We start from the raw sequence: 19,333 nt of genomic DNA on the forward strand, positions 1-19,333 counted from the left end.
GTAGAGTTGCATTTATATAGTGTTGATCCACAAAAAAGTAAAAAGGAATCTACACACAACAAAAAATTGTTCCAATTGCGGCAGGTAGCGGGAAAAATAAACAGAAAAGACACAAGGTAGCGCTATCAACCATCCCACCTTGTATATAATCTATGAAATGATCTGAGAATAATGATAGTAAAACTGGATTTACACACACCAGTCTAAAAAAAGCACAACAGTGTACAGACTCCTTTTACTTTTTTGTGACCACTTGGTTCAGTTTGTATTGCACCTGATACAGGACCTGGATGTGTGCACTTTTTCTATTTAAGATTGATGCCCTGGGATGCAGAATAATGTTCTTTCATATTTATCTTGTTAGCGTCATAGTTTTAATAAACAGTTTTGAGATGTCATGTGTATGTAATGTGTCTTGAAATGTTTGACATTACTAATTCCCAATGATCAGCAGCAATACAAGAGCATTGTTTTTTTTGTCATTTGTGTTTGAGGCTGTTTCAGTTTGATCAGAGAATTCAAATGAAAGACTGTCTATATGTTCTGAAAATAGTAAATGGTGGTTTACTTCTGGGTTAGTTCAGATTTATTTATTCATAGTCTGGAGAAGTAGACAATACTTAACTGCTGTGCATGTACTCCTGTCTGTTTCTCCAAACACGGGATGTGCTGACAGTCATCTACTGTAGGTACTGACTATGGAGAAAGTAAAATCATATGACCCTATGCCACATTTTTTTGTAAGTCAATGCTGCATTTAAATTAATAAAACAGGGTTATGGAAAGCATTTTAGTCTGTTTCAGTACTTTTGTGACACCTTCAGTGGAGGTTGACGGCTGGTGACATTGAGCATTGCCCATCTGAGAATCTCCTTTAATGGTAAGCAAACTGATGTCACAAATTGTATGTATCTTAGGAATAAATTGTCATTGTTATTTGTCCTCACTGCTCTTGTATAAATTATCTTGTCTTTCACTCCTGCCACCTTTCAGGCATTGCTGAGTAGGTGTAGACTTTGGGGCAACAACTCGTTGGTGAGAAAAACGGTGAGACTAATTCATTTAAACTCCAAAAGCAAGCAGTTTTTAACTTACAAAAAATTGGTTTCATAATATATGTCTGTTATTCATTTACTTTTACATTTCTTTCATTCATTGAAGAGTGTCTGAATAGATGACAGAAAACAATGGAGAGAGAGGGATTTGAAGCAAAGGGTCCAGGCTGGAATTTGATCTTGGCATGTGGACTAAGGTAAGCCAATTGGTAGGCCCAACTGTTAATGTTTTTGGCGTGTGAATGTAGCCCTTTGATTGTTTTTGGCAACTTGAATATTTAAAAGAGTGAATGAAATATATTTTGACTGTACTGCTGGCATATACTGTACAAGATTGGCCTAAATCTTCTGTCAGAAAGACTGCAGCAATCCAGGCATTTATTGAATATGTTTTAATTCTGTATCCAACAATACAGGCATTGTGTTGTAGCTGTGTGGCTTTAATGAAATAATAAAATAAAATTTTAATAGTTTAATAGTTTCTACAGGCACTGTACATGGAATGCAATAAACAAAAATGGCCACAACTTCATGACAGTGGCAGACCACATGTGTTACAGACATTAATCCATGGCTACTCAAGCTAACAGTATTAAAGTTGTATTAACAACAGAAGAAGCAAAATCACTGTGAATATGGAAAATATAAGTGCTGCTAGTAAACATAAATAGGCTGAGTGCCACATTACAACACTTATATAAACATATAAAGCCTACAGGAGAATAACAAAACTAAGATGGCTCCACTCTGGCGGAGCTCAGCCTGCGCACAACAAATGGCGAAGTAGTCCGTTGGATGCACTGGATTACAACATTTGGACTACCTGAGGGTGGAGCAGGAAAGTTTGTACAGTGTATGTTGAGGATGAAGATGATTTCATCTTTCACTTTGTTGTCTTACCTTTTTTGTCTCTATTCTTTCTTCCAGGTCTTATTACGTCTTATAGTGGCTACCCTTAACATGGACTTCACCAAATGGGTTTGAGCGGCTCCTGAAATCATTTTTTATAGGTTGGTCTTTTGTGTGAAAATTTGAACTTACTGTTTGTTCACCATTTTCTCAGTTTGTGTTGTTACTTCTTTAATGTTTGTTTTTATAGCTTTTTACCTATGTTTTTGTTGTGAAAAGCATGTTGCAACTATGTAAAGACTATATAAATGTATTATCTTTATATATTTAATATAATTTTTTTTCTGATTGCAGAGGGGATCGTGCCAAGCCACAATGCACACCTGACTGACAACTTGTGAATCTTCAAGCTAAACTGATGACAGCACATCCTCAAAGTTCCAGTTTGCTGAACATTGAACATCTGTCCTACCTGTGTTTAGTCAAGTCTGGACCCTGGACCTCAATCTTGTCAAGGGAAATTAGAGGTAAGCAATTTATATAATTCAGTGTAGCAAAGGATATAGATGCAGAAACAACTCAAGCATCAATCTATGTGGACTTTGTACATACATACAAGAAGTACTTAGAAAAATTGTTTTGCACCTCACATTTACAATTAATAGTATTTACCACTCCAAGAAGGTTGAGGTCAGGACAGAATAAGTCATCTTTTACCATAGCATAAAGAGGCAAAATAAAACAGTATTTTAGTCACCTAAAGGCGAAGTACAACTCAGCTAAAGTAAAAATTTGTTTTAGTGTACGCTATATTTAGAATATTTTTACCACTTTACCTTGTTAGATAATCTTTTCTTCTGGTACTTCATGTTTCAACTTTAGAACTTTGTCAAAGTTCACACTGCAAGCCTTACTGCTCAGTTCAGATTTTTGCCAGATCTGATTTTATTGGTGTGGCTGTTGACATTATTTTTTAATGGAAAATATCTGATTTCAGTGTGAATAGATCAAGGCCCTGAGGTGACTGGCATGTGCAAAAGAACAATAAAATCACACACAGAACACTGTACTACAGAAGTAAGTTTGAATCCTCAGTCTCTTTGAACTGAGCTTTTGGCACTGCAGCCAGGTTCTTCTGTGTCTGGTTAGGCCATTTCTACCTAATAGTTTCAAATAAAGACCCTTTAAGAGCAATCTACCAGGTTTTGCTTGTATGGCTATATCGGCCCAATTACTTATGTCTACATCTCCCCCTCCTCTAATGTGACTTGTATCAGAAATCAGTGCGATTTTTACGCCACTCTAGATCGACATACAGCAGCTGGCGAGGAGGAAGGAGTGGGGGTCTCACTCAGTGAAAACAAACATGGAGGGCAGTGGTGATGGAAGTACACTGTGGAGGACAATGAAGTTTCAGACCTATTAAGTGTTTGTGGTATTACAGCCATGCAAGCAAAACTTTACATGTCGTACCATGACCAATCTGTATTTAAAACTATTTTGACAGAAATGGGTAAAAAGGGACACTAAGGACATGGCTTGGGTGTCGAAGGACAGTGATTGCTCATTTGTCTACTTCCACTGCATAATAACTTGTAAATCAGGCAGTAAAAACTGACTTCAGAGGCAGCCATGTTTCCAATATCTTCTTATTTACATTCGTACTACAGCGTTCTGTGTGTGACGTCTTGTTATTGTTGAAGAACGGCGTTACTTTTAAACCGACAACTAAATGAGAAAAGTATGGTTTTACCTTGCTGACATGTTTCAAACAAAAATGACAAAATGAACACTAATCCAACTATCTTGTTGTTTTCTTTTGCACATGTGAGTCACCTCATGGCTATGATCTGCTCACATTTAAATCTGATATTCGCCACATTAAAAAAAAAAGTTACTCGCCACACACAAAACTGATCTGGCAAAACATCTGAATTGAGCAGTAAGGGTTAGGGTCCTGTGTCTCCTAAATGGGTCTGTGCTGACCAAAATCTACTGCAGGTAATACACTGACTGTGGGTAACCCCATTAAAAAAAAAAAAAAAAAAAAAAAAAAGAACAAAAACTTCCCTTTAGACGCACAAAATAAAACTGACTAAATGGCACCAGACCTAGTAGTTGGCAAATACAAAATCTTGCATTGAACTTGTGATACATATATTAAATTGCAGGTCTTGTTCACCACCGTCATGTTTTTGTGGTCAGTTACTGTGTGGAGCTGTGTGTGGTAACAGTCATGATGATTGTCTTACTGCTTAAGTGGAGGCATCTGTGTATTTAGATGTCAAGTTAGCGACAGAGGTTAAGTAAACATTTTTGACGTGTCCGTTTCCCAGAAGTGACATTGGTAAAGGATATTTCAGAGAGTTGGTTTCTTCTATGTATAGGTAACTGGGGCTCAGTTAAACAACAGAACGCTGTTTATCGCTGCGTTATTGTGTAGGCATCATTGAAACAACATCAATATAACTTTTACTTTGTTTCTGTTTTCTGGATGCAGAGAGAATCATGCCAGCAGACATCTGATGGCCAACAGTGAATCTTCAACCAAAGCCAGTGGTTCCAGTTCCAGTTCCAGCATCGTGTGTGATATGATCCCATTCTGAGCCTCCTGTTCAGTTAAGTCTGAACTCAATGAATTATTAATCTTAACCAGGCAAGTGACTATGTTTTTGCATGAACTATTTCTCATATGATCACGTGCTGTTTTTTCCCCAATATCTAAACACTGCCTTGTTGCTGTAGTGGATAAGTTGTTGTATTTCAGAGAATGCTTAAAACAATTTCTTAAAGTTTATTAATGATAATATGTTTAATTTGTTATTTCCTTTGTAATTTACCTTTAGCAGTTTTTGACTGTAAAATCTGTGCCAACCAACTTTATTATCTGATGTGTTGTATTTCTTGCAATGACATTATGGTGACCACAGCTGCTGGTAATTCACTGTAAAGTTGAACTTAGCAATAAAGTACCGTAATACCTCATACAGTTGTATTGTGTTTATCACTGAGAAACTGTAAATTGGGTTTACAGTATATCTGTTGTTAAAATTGTTTACTGTCAATAGGTTTATAGTTTAGCTATTATTTTTACTGTAAAACACTGTAAAATTTCCCATTGCCATAGAAACATACCATGATGTCTTTACACTATCACCATAATTTTTTACGGTGAACTACTGGCAACCACAGCTGCCAGTAGTTTACTGTAAATTATACAGATTCTTGTCCAGTACCGTAATGACTTTTACATTTAGACTGTAAATTTTACGGTAAACTACTGGCAGCTGTGGTTGCCAGTAGATTACCGTAAATTATACAGATTTTTTTTCCAGTACCGTAATGACTTTTACATTTAGATTGTAAATTTTACGGTAAACTACTGGCAGCTGTGGTTGCCAGTAGATTACCATAAATTATACAGATTTTTTTTCCAGTACCGTAATGACTTTTACATTTAGATTGTAAATTTTACGGTAAACTACTGGCAGCTGTGGTTGCCAGTAGATTACCGTAAATTATACAGATTTTTTTTCCAGGACCGTAATGACTTTTACGTTGCCAGCAACCACAGTTGTCGACATTTTACCGTAAATTATACAGAAATTTTTTACTTTACCGTAATGACTTTTACATTGTCACTGTAGTTTTTACGGTGCTGGCTACCAGAGCTGCTGGTATTTTACTGTAAATTATACAGAATTTTTTTTGGTGTACCGTAATGTCTTTTACATTGTCACTGTATTTTTAACGGTGAACTACTGGCAACCACAGCTGCCAGTATTTTACCGTAAATTATACAGATTTTTTTTAACAGTGTAACGTTGTCTCATTTTTAGCATATTGTGTCTAAATTTGTCTCATTTTTATAATTTTGTTTCTTAATTTGTCTTATTTTTGTCATTTTGTGTTTAAATTTGTAAAATTTTTACCATTCAACTGTATCAGCTAGCTGATGTATTTAGTAGGGAAATATGCCAATTCACTGAATATACAATCTGTATAAAAAAAAGTCTAAATATGCTTACTAACTGTGCTAAGTTAAAATGCTCACTGTGAAAATATACTACTGATGTAAATAGGCAAAATATTTAAAAATACTAAGTAGTTTAACAATAATTCAGACAATATTTACACAGATAACATATTCACCCAAGTAGCATATTTAATTCATAAGCATATTAACTAGCTAACAAGTTAAGTTAGCATATTTAGATAATTAGCATACTGTAGACAGATAGAATATGTTGCTAGGTAGTGTATTTAATTAGCTAGCATTGTAGCTTTTTAGTATATCTAGCTAAAAATGCTAAATAGATAATTGTAAATATACTACTTAGGCGAACAGACTGTCTAAACATACTGGGTATTTAAATGCACATACTGCATAAATATGCTATTTTAATATGCTATGTAACAAGTTACTATGCTTACTAAAGATGCTCCCTATGAAGACATGCTTACGATCTAAATATGTGTCTAAAAATACTAATGATCTAAATGTGTTGTGGTCTGGAAAGCAGCCAGATCTCACTGTTGTTGTTGCTAATGTGGTGAACAGCAGCTCAGAGTTTCAGATCTTCTTGGGCTGCTGGATGGTTTCCTCAACAGGGTTCTACCTGAGGAGTCTGTAGTTCTACTGGACAACTTCAACATCCATGTAGACAACCACAGAGATATGAGGAGGAGGTTCTACGTCCTCATACTGTTGTCTGACTGGATCCAGCTGATAGAAACACAAGATAAGAGTGGATCAGTGGAGGAGCAGCTGATCGTCTCCAGGAGGATTTGAGTGGATCAATGATGTTTGTTTCCTGTGCAGGTGAAGGTGGAAAGTGTGTGTGTGAGCTGCTGTGAGTTGAGCAGCATGGATCAGTGTGAGGACAGATATGAGAGAGTCCCTCTCTCTAAAAGCTCTCTGTGTGGGGAACAGGAGAGCCAGAGCAAAGCTCAGAGGTGAGACCACCATCTCTAACTATCCAGGACTCTTGTGCACGTCAGAACTCAGCATCACATCACTGCTGCATCATTATTCACAGGAATCCACCTGGATCGGGACGTAGACCTAGACCTTTAACTCGACCTGCACCTGAAGCTGGACCAAGACCGAGATTTATTCCTAAACCCAGACCTGGACCTCCATCCAGCTGTGTGTCCTTCAAGAGCGACCGGTCTAATGATTTTTCTATTAACTTTAAAGGAGAACAACGTCCTGTTGCAAATAAGTAAGCTATGAAATCAAACTACTGACTGTTGTGTCAAATATTCTGTGATTGCTGCAAATGTGTTCATCATTAAATCACTCTGAAACTCTGCTAGAAGGATAGGGTTCATCATCCAGCAGAGATCAGAGTCCTCTGGACCTGGACCTGGACCTCCATCCAGCTGTGTGTCCTTCAAGAGCGACCGGTCTAATGATTTTTCTATTAACTTTAAAGGAGAACACCGTCCTGCTGCAGAGAGGTAAGATGTTCAGAACATAAACTTTTGATCAAAGGTTAAAAAATCTCTTTACTGATTTTCCAGAAATCCATTGTCAGATGTTTTCTTCAATCCAAATTAGTTTTCATCTCATGTAATCAGAACTTCATGTCCTCTCATATATGCTGTTATTCTTAATATTAATGTTATTGTTCTGCTGCTTTAAATCTCCTGAAAGTTTCCACATGCCTCTCTAGTGGTGGAATTTTTTGTGGTTCTTTGGTGTCTGTGTGGCAGCGTGGCTCCATGCCTCCAATAGTTAAAGTTTAGAATTTTTCCTTAATATAATCAAAATAACTTCAGATGTGGTTGGTGTCATCTCAAGAGCTCTTTGATGCATCAAACAGAACAAATGCTTTGAAGAAGTGATGCTAATAACATGAACATCATCCACAGAGACTTTAAAAACAGAACCAGGTGGATCACAGCAAGAACTCTGAGTTCACTAAAATATCAAGAAATAGTTTTTTACTGGACAAAACTCCAGTTCTGTGATCATATAAGTCTTGATAGACTGTATGTTAGCCTATAGGATTAATTTTGCATTGTTGATGGAGACAACTAATGTTGGACGAGGATGGAGAGGACAGAAAAATGGTTCTTGTTGTCCTCTTTGAGTTTGATCAGTCAGAATCAAATGGAAAACAAACTAATGTTGGAATCTCTAATGAACATCATGGACCTTCAGCTTGTGTTTTTCTCTGTGTGATAAAGTGAGAGTTAACTGTTGATGTTGATCCACAGAGTGGAGCAGCAGAACTCAGAAGTTCCCAGAACTCAGTCTGTCCAGCAGCATCACCTGGACTCCATATTCATGGTGTGTGCATGGACAACAAGTTGTTCTCCATCTCTTTTGGTCAGGTGTCTCCATGCTGCTCTTTGTAGACCAGTGGACTATCAATGTGTCCAACATGGATCTGACGTTTGGCTCCATGATTTCACTCTGATGGACTCATTGACACATTTCTCTGTTCCAGCTGCTGGAGGACAAAATGGTGACTTTTGTGAAGAAGGAGCTGAAGAACATGCAAAAGGCTGTGAGTCCACGTTACCCAGAATGGTCAGAGAGTCAGAGGAAGGATGAGGAGGAGTTGGAGGGTGATGATGAAGAGCGGAGGAACACCAGAGAGATGTTTCAGCAGATCGCTGTGTTGTTCCTGAGGAGGATGAAGCAGGAGAAGCTGGCTGACTGTCTGCAGAGCAGTAAGAGGATTTGTTTAAAGTCTGAAGCTGCTGATTGAAAGAACATTTACTAAACTCTCTGAATATCTTCACACAATCAATCTTTAGGGGGACAAACTGTTACCTTCACTTTATTGATACTTTGGTGCTTTAATATCCAGGTTACTTCTACTTCACTCTTTCTTTTTTGAATTTTCATTCAGAATTTCTTGCTCCAGTCTGTGGACGTAAACTTAAAAGTGGTCTGAAGAAGAAGTTCCAGAGAGTGTTTGAGGGCATCGCTAAAGCAGGACAGCCGACCCTCCTGAATGAGATCTACACAGAGCTGTACATCACAGAAGGAGGGACTGCAGAGGTCAATGATGAACATGAGGTCAGACAGATTGAAGCAGCATCCAGGAAAGCAGACAAAGCAGAAAGAAGCATCAGAGCAGAAGACATCCTTAAAAGCTCACCTGGAAGAGATGGACCAATCAGAACAGTGATGACAAAGGGAGTGGCTGGCATCGGGAAAACAGTGTTAACACAGAAGTTGACTCTGGACTGGGCTGAAGACAAAAGCAACCAGGACATCCATTTCATGTTTCCATTGACTTTCAGAGAGCTGAATGTGCTCAAAGAGAGAAAGTTCAGCTTGATGGAACTTGTTCATCACTTCTTCAGTGAAACCAAAGCAGCAGGAATCTACAGCTTTGAATACTTCCAGGTTGTGTTGATCTTTGACGGTCTGGATGAGTGTCGCCTTCCTCTGGACTTCCACAACAATGAGGTCCTGACTGATGTTAGAGAGTCTACCTCAGTGGATGTGCTGCTGACAAACCTGATCAGGGGCAATCTGCTTCCCTCTGCTCGCCTCTGGATAACCACCAGACCTGCAGCAGCCAATCAGATCCCTCCTGATTGTGTGGACATCATGACGGAGGTCAGAGGGTTCACCGACCCACAAAAGGAGGAGTACTTCAGGAAGAGATTCAGAGATAAGGAGCAGGCCAACAGCATCATCTCCCACATGAAGAAGTCACGAAGCCTCCACATCATGTGCCACATCCCAGTGTTCTGCTGGATCACTGCTACAGTTGTGGAGGAGCTCCTGAGAATCAGAGAGGGAAGAGAGCTGCCCAGAACCCTGACTGAGATGTTCATCCACCACCTGGTGGTTCAGACCAAAGTCAAGATGGTCAAGTATGATAGAGGAGCTGAGACAGATCCACACTGGAGTCCAGACAGCAGGAGGATGATTGAGTCTCTGGGAAAACTGGCTTTTAATCAGCTGCAGAGAGGAAACCTGATCTTCTATGGGTCCGACCTGACAGAGTGTGGCATGGATCTGGAAGCAGCGTCAGTGTACTCAGGAGTGTTGACACAGCTCTTTAAAGAGGAGAGAGGGCTGTACCAGGACAAGGTGTTCTGTTTTGTCCATCTGAGCATTCATGAATTTCTGGCTGCTCTTCATGTCCATCAGACCTTCATCAGCTCTGGAATCAACTTGCTGGAAAAACAACTAACAACCTTCAAGAAACCTGATCCAACAGGTTTCTACCAGAGAGCTGTGGACGAGGCCTTACAGAGTCCAAACGGACACCTGGACTTGTTCCTGCGCTTCCTCCTGGGTCTGTCACTGCCGACCAATCAGAATCTCCTACGAGGCCTGCTGACACAAACAGGAAGTAGCTCACAGACCAATCAGAAAACAGTGGAGTACATCAAGAAGATGATCAGTGAGAATGTGTCTGCAGAGAGAAGCATCAATCTGTTCCACTGTCTGAATGAATTGAACGATGTTTCTCTGGTGGAGGAGATTCAACAGTCCCTGAGATCAGGACATCTGTCCACAGATAAACTGTCTCCTGCTCAGTGGTCAGCTCTGGGCTTCATCTTGCTGTCATCAGGAGAAGATCTGGACTTGTTTGACTTGAAGAAATACTCTGCTTCAGAAGACGTTCTTCTGAGGCTGCTGCCAGTGGTCAAAGCCTCCAAGAAAGTAGTGTAAGTAGTGGGAGACTGAAGATACTTTTTCATTTTGCTGCTGTTTCATCAGTATAATGTGATTTTTGTCTCTTCAGACTGAGTGGCTGTAATCTGTCAGAGAGAAGCTGTGGAGCTCTGTCCTCAGTCCTCAGCTCCAAGTCCTCCAGAGTGACAGAGCTGGACCTGAGTAACAACGACCTGAAGGATTCAGGAGTGGAGAGACTTTCTGCTGGACTGGAGAGTCCACACTGTAAACTGGAAGCTCTCAGGTCAGGACTCACACTTTGAAACTGATGTGATTTCTATCAGTGGATAAACAGCTAACCTAAGTAGAATAATTTCTGCTGATGGGATTCATCAAATGAGCTTTTACTGAACTTCTGCAGGACTTTGTCAGGGTTTATTTTTTACATGATTAAATCCCACTAATTATTGTTGACATCCTTGATTTGCTTGCGCCGCATGAAATGTGCAGCAAAATTAGCTTGAAGATAAAGAAGAAAAGAGAGTGAGAAACATCCAACCAAGTGTTGTCCGTCAGGTTTGTGTTGTTTTGTGTGTGCAGGCTGTCATGCTGTCTGGTCACACAGGAAGGCTGTGCTTTTCTGGCCTCAGCTCTGAGCTTCAAACCCTCAAACCTGAGAGAGCTGGACCTGAGCTACAATCATCCAGGAGACTCAGGAGAGAAGATGCTGAGGGCTAAAGTGGAGGATCCACTCTGTAGACTGGAAACTCTCAGGTACAGACAGACAGACAGACAGACAGATAGACAGACACTCTCAGGAAACTATCATACTAGTGCTGCAGGCCAAGCCTGTGCCTTTCCATCGGTAGTTTTGAGGGTGTATGAGACATCAGAGGAAGTGCTTCAGCTGTAGGAAGGAAGAAGATTGAAGCGGAAGAAGGACGAAGTGTATGGTCCAGTTGCAGTCACAGCACATGTTATGGTCCAAACAGAAGTAGATCCAAGTGTGTTCTGGAGAAGCTGAGTGTGTGTACAGTGTGCTGCAGAGTTTGAATAAAGTTCCTTGTTCTCCACTGCAGAGTTGGTCTGGACTCTGAATACAATTTGTTACTAACAGTGAGCCACGCTAAGCTGAGTGAGCTAGCATTTACCCGAGGCTGTCCAACTACAGTTCAGAAGCCGATGAAATTGGGTCGGTAACACTAGCTTAGCACAAAGACACGAAGCACACAAAACTGTATGCCTAGCAAAACACAAAGATTAGAAGCAAGATATGCTGTTAGCCTAGCTTAGCTCAATGACAGGATGCAAGGTAAAAATTGTTAGGTAAGGAAGCAGGATAAACTGTTAGCCTCGCTCCATGAAAAGAGGAACCATTAATGAGTAAGAATAACAAGTTGAAACTGAGCTGGAACGTGACGAGCACAGGACAGGACTTCAGAGATGCTGCTTTCAGGTGTCTGTGTTTCCATGTTGGACCGGTCCTTTATCAGTGAAACAGTGTGAGAGCCATGTAATATCCATACGTGCTGCTGAAAGAGTCGCTGCTGCTCTGACCGTCCTCCTCTTTTCAGGGTGACACCTGCTGGAGTCCAGTGGTTGACACCAGGTCCGAGGAAGTGTAAGTGTGTTTTAATGGATTGACGGAAACAAAGCAGCACATTCAACCATCTTCAAAGTGTCACATCTCTGAGGTCCTCATCAAAGGTTCAATACTGATCACCTGATCCATCAATAACTGCAGCTGTGTTGTGTTTGTTCTCTCCATCAGATTCCTGTCAACTCACAGTCGACAGAAACACAGTAAACAGAAAACTCAAACTGTCTGACAACAACAGGAAGGTGACTCGTGTGAAGGAGGATCAGTCGTATCCTGATCATCCAGACAGGTTTGACTGTCCTCAGCTGCTGTGTGGAACTGGTCTAACTGGTCGCTGTTACTGGGAGGTGGAGTGGAGAGGAATGGTTCATATATCAGTGAGTTACAGAGGAATCAGAAGGAAAGGAAGCAGTGATGACTGTAAGTTTGGATCTAATGATCAGTCCTGGAGTCTGATCTGCTCTGATGATGGTTACTCTGTCTGTCACAATAACAGTCCAATATCCATCAGTTCCTCCTCAGTCTCTCACAGAGTTTCAGTTTATGTGGATGTTCCTGCTCGAACTCTGTCCTTCTACAGAGTCTCATCTGACTCTCTGATCCTCCTCCACACCTTCAACACCACATTCATTCAACCTCTCTATCCTGGATTTAGGGTCTACGGGTCTGGTTCCTCAGTGTTTCTGTGCTGAGTCTCCAGAGTCTCCTCCTGTTAGAGATTCAGTGTTGAACAGATAGTTGAGTCTCTCATGACTCTGTCCCTCAGAAACATGTTTTCACATTCATGGATTCCATGTGTTGCTTTGTGAAATCCTTGTAAACTTGTTCCTCTTCAAAGATGGAAGTTGTGATTATTCCAGGAGCCAATTGTGGTGTTTGCATCTTTTTTCCAGTCAAATGTTGAGAGTGAAAATCAGGATGTGGTGTTCCTCTGACGCTCACTTGAACTAAAAGCATTTGACCTTGTCGAGATGCATAGAGGTATGAGATCCCAGAATCAGCCATCGGAGGAGGGGGAGGGGGGTCTGACAGTTACCAGCTAAATAAGGGAACATTATAACCTGAGATTTATAATCAAATTATGCCATAACCCAATGATTTAAATGCCATCAAATTACTGCAGATTACCCGCTTATCACTTCAGATATGAGTGGTCAGATTCTGCTTTAGCCAAGACAGGTTTGTCAATGTCAAGACTGGTGCTCTTCCTCAAAATAGAAAAGTGAGATTTCAATCAAATTTTGAGGCTACATTCGAAACAGTCCAAGCAAATTTTGGATCTTTTCTACATATATATAATTACCAGATAGTCAATTTGTGTCCCTAGTTTTTTTTTGTCTAAATTTCATGTTAAATTTGTTGAGGTATCATCTTCCTAATTACTGTCACAGTATTGCTCCAGAGAGTAATCTGCTGAAAATCCAAATTGTTAATTGGTGTCACAGATTAGTCTTGTTTTTATTTCTGACTAAAGTTACATGAATCTATAAAAAACTGTCCAAGAATACAGCTGTAATATGCAGATATTTTTGTAGTGTGAGAACGTTCTCTTTAGAACAGCTATTACCTTCTATTCCAATGACTGTTTTATACATAAAAACTCATAATTGCTTTGTCTTATAATGGCGATTATAAGACATGATATTGAATGATGATGACCAAATTGACCACAAAAAACATGAAGTGACCAAAATGGAACAAAAAACAAGAAGAGATGCAAAATGACAACATTTTTTCGACTAACAATCCTAAGGATTCAAACTGACCAAAATAAGGGTTATGGTTAGGGTTAACACACAAACCTTGGAGATACTGGAGAGCTGTGGTCAAGAAAGTGTGAAACTCGTGAAGACATTAGGAGCAAAGACTGACAGAAAAATGAAGCCTCCTCAGCCAGATAGGAAGCATTCAGGTCAGACGAAAGTTCCGACGACAAGCTGCAAATCAGATCCAAATATAAAACTACAGACTGGCATGTTAGACTGAAGTTTTCACAAGACTGACAACCTAACATTTTCTCATTTTGTGTCCTTAGGGTTGTTTGTGGAAAAAAAAAATTACATCTCTTTTTTGTTGTTGTTTTTTGTTCCATTTTGGTCACATCATGTTTGTTTGTTTCTTTTTTTGATCAATTTGGTCATTTTGTGTCTCATTGAGGCTCATTTTGATCATTTTGTCTCTAACCTTGGTCAGTTTTTGTCTTTAGAATTGTGTTTACTTGACATTTTCCATGACTTTAAAGTTATTTTGTTCTGTTGTAGTCATTTTGTGTCTCATTTAGATCATTGTGTGTCATTTTGGACATTTTGCATCTGATTAAGGTTTTTCTGTTCCATTTTATGTCTCATTTTGTGCATTTCAGTATGGTTTTAGAAAAACATTGTATCAATCAGACTGTAATATATTAACAAACTTCTGTGTAAAACCTTCAGAATATTGAATAGAATGAATCTACACAGTGGTGAATGTAAGTGAAGATTTCTGGATCAGTTTGATCATTTTGAGGATAATTTTTTTCAGTTTAAAAAAAATCGAATTCAGGTCATTTTTCATCTGTTTATGTACCATCTTGGTTGTTGTGCGGCTTACTTTTGGTTATGTTGTTTGTTTAAATGTTGTTCTTGTTTAAATGTTGTTCTTGTTCAAAATTGTTGACTTTGTGGCTCATTTTGATCATGTTGTGCATTTCAGCATGTTTTTTTAGAAAAAAAAAGTTTAGATCAGACTGTAAATGACATATGAACAAACTTATCTGTAGAAACCTGAATATTGAATAGAAAAAATTTAATAATAATAATAAGTTTAATTTATAATACACTTTACATTTGAAACCAAATCTCAAAGTGCTACAGATAAAAAACATCAACAATAAAAATACAGCAGATTAAGAAAATGCTTTTAAAAACATAAAAGTCTTCAACTGTTTTTTGAAAAGCCCTGTGACAGACTGGCGACCTGTCCAGGGTGTCCCCTGCCTTCGCCGAAGCCAGCTGGGATAGGCTCCAGCACCCCCCGCGACCCTAATGAGGATAAAGCGGTGTACAGAGAATGGATCGATGGATGTCTTTTGAAAACTTCAAGCGACTGTGGCGCCCTCAGGTGGTTGGGGAGGGCATTCCACAGTCACGGTGCAGCCGCCTGAAAGGCCCTATCTCCCATGGAATGGAGTTTGGACCATAGACTGTATATATAATGGACGTAGCATCTGGCTCCAGAATTGAAGCAAACCCGGAAGTGTCAAAAACTTGCAATATCACACCGTCCGCTAGGGTTGGCTCCAAAAAGCTTTTTCTTCATAGACCCCAATTCATTTTTGGAAAAAATAAAATTTGATAGACTGATGTTCTACAGCTCAGGATTTTTTTCCCGTTAGTTTTCATGGTCAAAATGAGAGATCAGGTGGCCGATCTTAAAATAAATCAATACTGAATTTTAAATAAATCGTTAAAGTTGGCAGAGCCAGGGGGCGTGGCTATACTTGATAGACAGCAACAGAAACCTCTGCGGCAAAACGTGGGCGGGATAAGAGAGTTCTCAGCCAATCCTGCCCCTAGCTGCTCTCCGGTCCAGTCTGTTTGATGACGCTTTTTACGTCACTGGCTCCAAAAAATCCAAAACGGCGACCAGGAAGTAGCAAAATCTTCATTTTCTCGCCGTTGAAACCAACGGGTGACGTCACGGTTAGTTTACGCCTGGTTTGGACCAGGGGCGGCTGGTCAATAGAGGGCGCTAGGGCGCCGCCCCCTCTGTGTCACATCATGTAGTGTCACAGCCCTTCCTTTAATAAAACGTTTTTAAAATTACATTTACATGTATATTCTATGTTTTTAGCAAGCAAAATGGATAATAGAGCCTGTAGAGAGTTACTAAAATGTATAATTTGTAATAAAAAGTCAGATTAGAAACGTCATATCTGGCCCGGGGCGCACTAATCTTTCCCCATTGACTCTCGTTCTAACTTTGACATCCGCAGTTCGTTCCTCTTCAGTACAAGAGATAGGAGACCGCAGGGCACAGGCTGACAGCGCCCCGCATAGATATACATAGAAAGGCTAGATGGCTGATGGGACTTTCGCCGGCGTCGTCACCGGTCAGCCATCTTACCTCGGGGGACTTTTCCGGAGCGCTCTATAGTAGTGGATGGAAGGTGAGTGACCTACATAAACAAAAATAAACTTAACTTGCTGAATTCTTGAAGGATTTACAAACGGTTTGGTTTATTAAAAACCTTATTAACGTGGCTATGATTCAGGCCACGCAGACCTGTTGAAATTGCAGTTTTTCTTTTCAAAAATCGCTGCATAGTTGTGTGTTTGTTACAGTCATTTGCAAGGCTGCAATCTGGGAGTTTCAATTATATAGGTTTCCGTGAGACCAATAATAATTTTGTGACAACAACATATTTTGTCTAAATGACAATTTGTGTGGATGCAGTTGGGCATTTGCTAGCAAAGAAACAAGAGGTTGTGAATGAGACATGTGAGCCACTTGGACTATTACAAAGTAACCTGGACTTAATTCTATACAGGTGGGAAAGACATAATTACTCCTTTGTTTTAACATGATTTCCAAGCTGTTTCATTAGTGAAATATATCCTAGATTTAGATTCATTGTGATACAGTAACTGGCTGGCTTTGTGTTTGCAAAAATACCCCCCCTACAGTGCAAGATGCCACACTTTGTGCAACATATGGATGCTCAAATGAACGTTCCTTCAAAACAAGAGCCTGTGGAATCACCTTTCACTCATAAAGAAATGATTTGAGGGACATATTTAGGATAATTGTTACTAACTTAGTGGATTTGTACTTTTATAATACAAGTTATTTTGACCCTGACGTTTTAGAAATGTTTCTACCATTTGTTTACATAATAATCATTGAATATTTCTTTTTCACATTTCTTTTAACATATTACTGTTATTTAGGTTTTCATAATGGCATTCAAGCATAGGCTACATGAATTACCCCAACAATATCATAATTTTGCTCAGTATTTTTGTCCTTACCATTAACGTTAAAGGTAAGAAGGGTGTAAAATGTTGTCAATAATTCATATATCTTGGGTATCTTCTCATGTTTTGAAGGTTTCCCCAAAACGCAGAGAAGAGGAGGCAATGGGAACTTGCTCTAAGAAAGGACGGTTTTGACTGTTTATTTGGAGTGAATGTTGCATGGTTTAGTGTTACTGTTGATTTGGAGTGAATGTTGAATTGTTTTGTAATTGTGCGCACCTGTTAATAAAAGAAACCTTGATGTCATGTTACTGAATGTGTTTATTTAAAAATGTATAATAAAATATATGTAGGGGAGATAGCGAGGATGAAGCGGTGTATCGAGAATGGATGGATGGATGTAGGGGAGAACAGGTAAGATGAACGAACCATCCCCTTGATCAAATATCATTTCCAACTGGATGTGGAATTCTTTGACTTTTGTGGTATAATTATTTTTATGCTAAAGCAAATGGACGCAGGTCTAAACTTATACATTATGCATGTTAGTGATATTCAATGTATAGAACTATGTGAATTATTTAGCAAAAAATCATTCTGAATCATTAAATTAGTTAGCAAGATGAACCAAAAGCCTTGGGGTAAATTGAACCAATATGAATCACAATTCATATATTGTACATACATTATTTGTTCAGTTTAAGTTTAAAATATCATGTGGGTCAACTTACCCCTTTATATTTAATATATGTATTAATTAGAAATATAAAATATCAAACTATTAAATGTTTAATATAAACACTGACGATTTAATTTCACTGTGTGTATGTGTGCAGCTATGGCAGGTAATGCTCTAATATCTACTTTTTTAATTTAATATGAAAGTCCATGGTTATAATTATCCGTAAATATGCAATAACATAACGACATCTCTGGCGTTTATAACAAATCAAACCGTTTAAAAATCGGTGGAAAATTGAGCAAGCTCTTGCAGAGATATCTGAACGGACATACACACATACATACTTATCCAACCAGCCAGATACCAAAGCGAATGCAGTAACCCCGCTGATGTACACGTCAGGCGTGGTTAATGAGTGTTGTAAAATGAATGTGTTATCTGATAGGAATAAAGAAGAACTGATTAGGTTGCAATCTAAATGAGATGAATTGTATTTGAATGAAGCACGACGTGCATATATATGATCCAGAGAGCAAAATGGATGGAAGATGGGGAGAAAAACAGTTCCTATTTCAGTGGATTAGAAAAAACAAGACAAGCCAGAATGCAATCAGCCTCTAAATGTTGATGATAAAACTGTGACTAATCCAAAAGAAACAGCAGATGAAATATTTAGATTCTATCAACATTTATATTTATCATCTTTTTCTGAGACAAACTCAAAAAACTTCTTTAAAACAGTGAAACCATTTATTTCTCAAACTGACTTTAAAATGACATGTTTGGAGAGATTGATAGAGCTGTAATGAAAATGTCTTTGGGGAAATCAGCAGGTCAAGATGGACTTACAACAAACTTTGATCAGTTTTTCTGGGCTGATATTTGAGAATTACTATTTGAAGCATTAAAAGAATGTTTAAATAGTAATACATGACTAGCAACAATGAAGGAAGGTAGAATTACTTAAATACCAAAACCAAACAAGGATAAAACAATTATTGATAACCTGTGGCCAATTCCACTCCTTCATGTTGATGACTAAATGTTTCCTCATGCATCGGCCAGTAGACTTAAGAGTGGTCTGAAGAAAATCATGAGTGAAACACAGTCTGTTTTTTTACTGAATCCATCCATACATAACAACATTCCACTTCTATTAGATTTGATGGATTCTGCACTTTTGGTAGAGGATGATGGTTTTATACTCTTTCTAGATTTCTTTAAAGCTTTTGACCAGCTTCAACACCAGTTTATTTTACATTCACTGAATTATTTGGGATTTAAAATTCATTCATATGGTCTCAGTGTTGTACAATGGAATTGCAAGTGCTGTTTTACTGTCAGTATGGAACTACTAGAAGATTAGATGTTAACAGGAGCAAGGACCCCATCAGCCCTCTTCTGTTTATTAGAGCTGCACAATTATTAGCTCTGGATATGAACCCTCCAGTTGTCTTCATTTATGGACACCAAAAAACATTGTTCCCTTGTCTGGAAAAAAAATTCCAAAAATTCTGAAAAAAAAAAAAAACTCCTTAAAAGTTTTATTCAAAAACAAACACCCCCCCCCCCCCCAAAAAAAAAAAAATAATTATA

General features: G+C 38.8%; 2 protein-coding genes and 1 long non-coding RNA gene across 6 annotated transcripts in view; 2 read left to right on the top strand and 1 right to left on the bottom strand.

Annotated features, from left to right (window-relative positions):
• Positions 1-19,333, bottom strand: part of LOC110967925 (NACHT, LRR and PYD domains-containing protein 12-like) — a 246,638-nt gene that overhangs the window by 105,109 nt on the left and 122,196 nt on the right. The window lies entirely within an intron of this gene.
• LOC110966916 (uncharacterized) lies at positions 4-4,889 on the top strand. The gene is made up of 5 exons (XR_007938904.1): positions 4-1,047; positions 1,162-1,252; positions 1,983-2,065; positions 2,259-2,431; positions 4,405-4,889. It is a non-coding gene; the product is annotated as an uncharacterized LOC110966916 (long non-coding RNA).
• Positions 8,105-12,792, top strand: LOC127531797 (NLR family CARD domain-containing protein 3-like). Its single transcript, XM_051941928.1, has 7 exons — positions 8,105-8,202; positions 8,363-8,588; positions 8,786-10,553; positions 10,631-10,804; positions 11,101-11,274; positions 12,075-12,121; positions 12,272-12,792. Exons 1-7 carry the CDS (start codon positions 8,116-8,118, stop codon positions 12,790-12,792), a joined length of 2,997 nt encoding a protein of 998 aa, XP_051797888.1. The 5' UTR covers positions 8,105-8,115.

Source organism: Acanthochromis polyacanthus, chromosome 22, assembly GCF_021347895.1.
Source record: "Acanthochromis polyacanthus isolate Apoly-LR-REF ecotype Palm Island chromosome 22, KAUST_Apoly_ChrSc, whole genome shotgun sequence".
In the NCBI taxonomy this organism is placed as follows: Eukaryota; Metazoa; Chordata; class Actinopteri; family Pomacentridae; genus Acanthochromis; species Acanthochromis polyacanthus.

Excerpts from the sequence above, each read along its gene's own strand:
- LOC127531797 (XM_051941928.1), top strand. The coding sequence starts at position 8,116 with ATGTTGATCCACAGAGTGGAGCAGCAGAACTCAGAAGTTCCCAGAACT. Across the intron at positions 8,203-8,362 it reads ACCTGGACTCCATATTCATG|CTGCTGGAGGACAAAATGGT; the intron begins GTGTGTGCATGG and ends TCTCTGTTCCAG. Across the intron at positions 10,554-10,630 it reads AAAGCCTCCAAGAAAGTAGT|ACTGAGTGGCTGTAATCTGT; the intron begins GTAAGTAGTGGG and ends TTGTCTCTTCAG.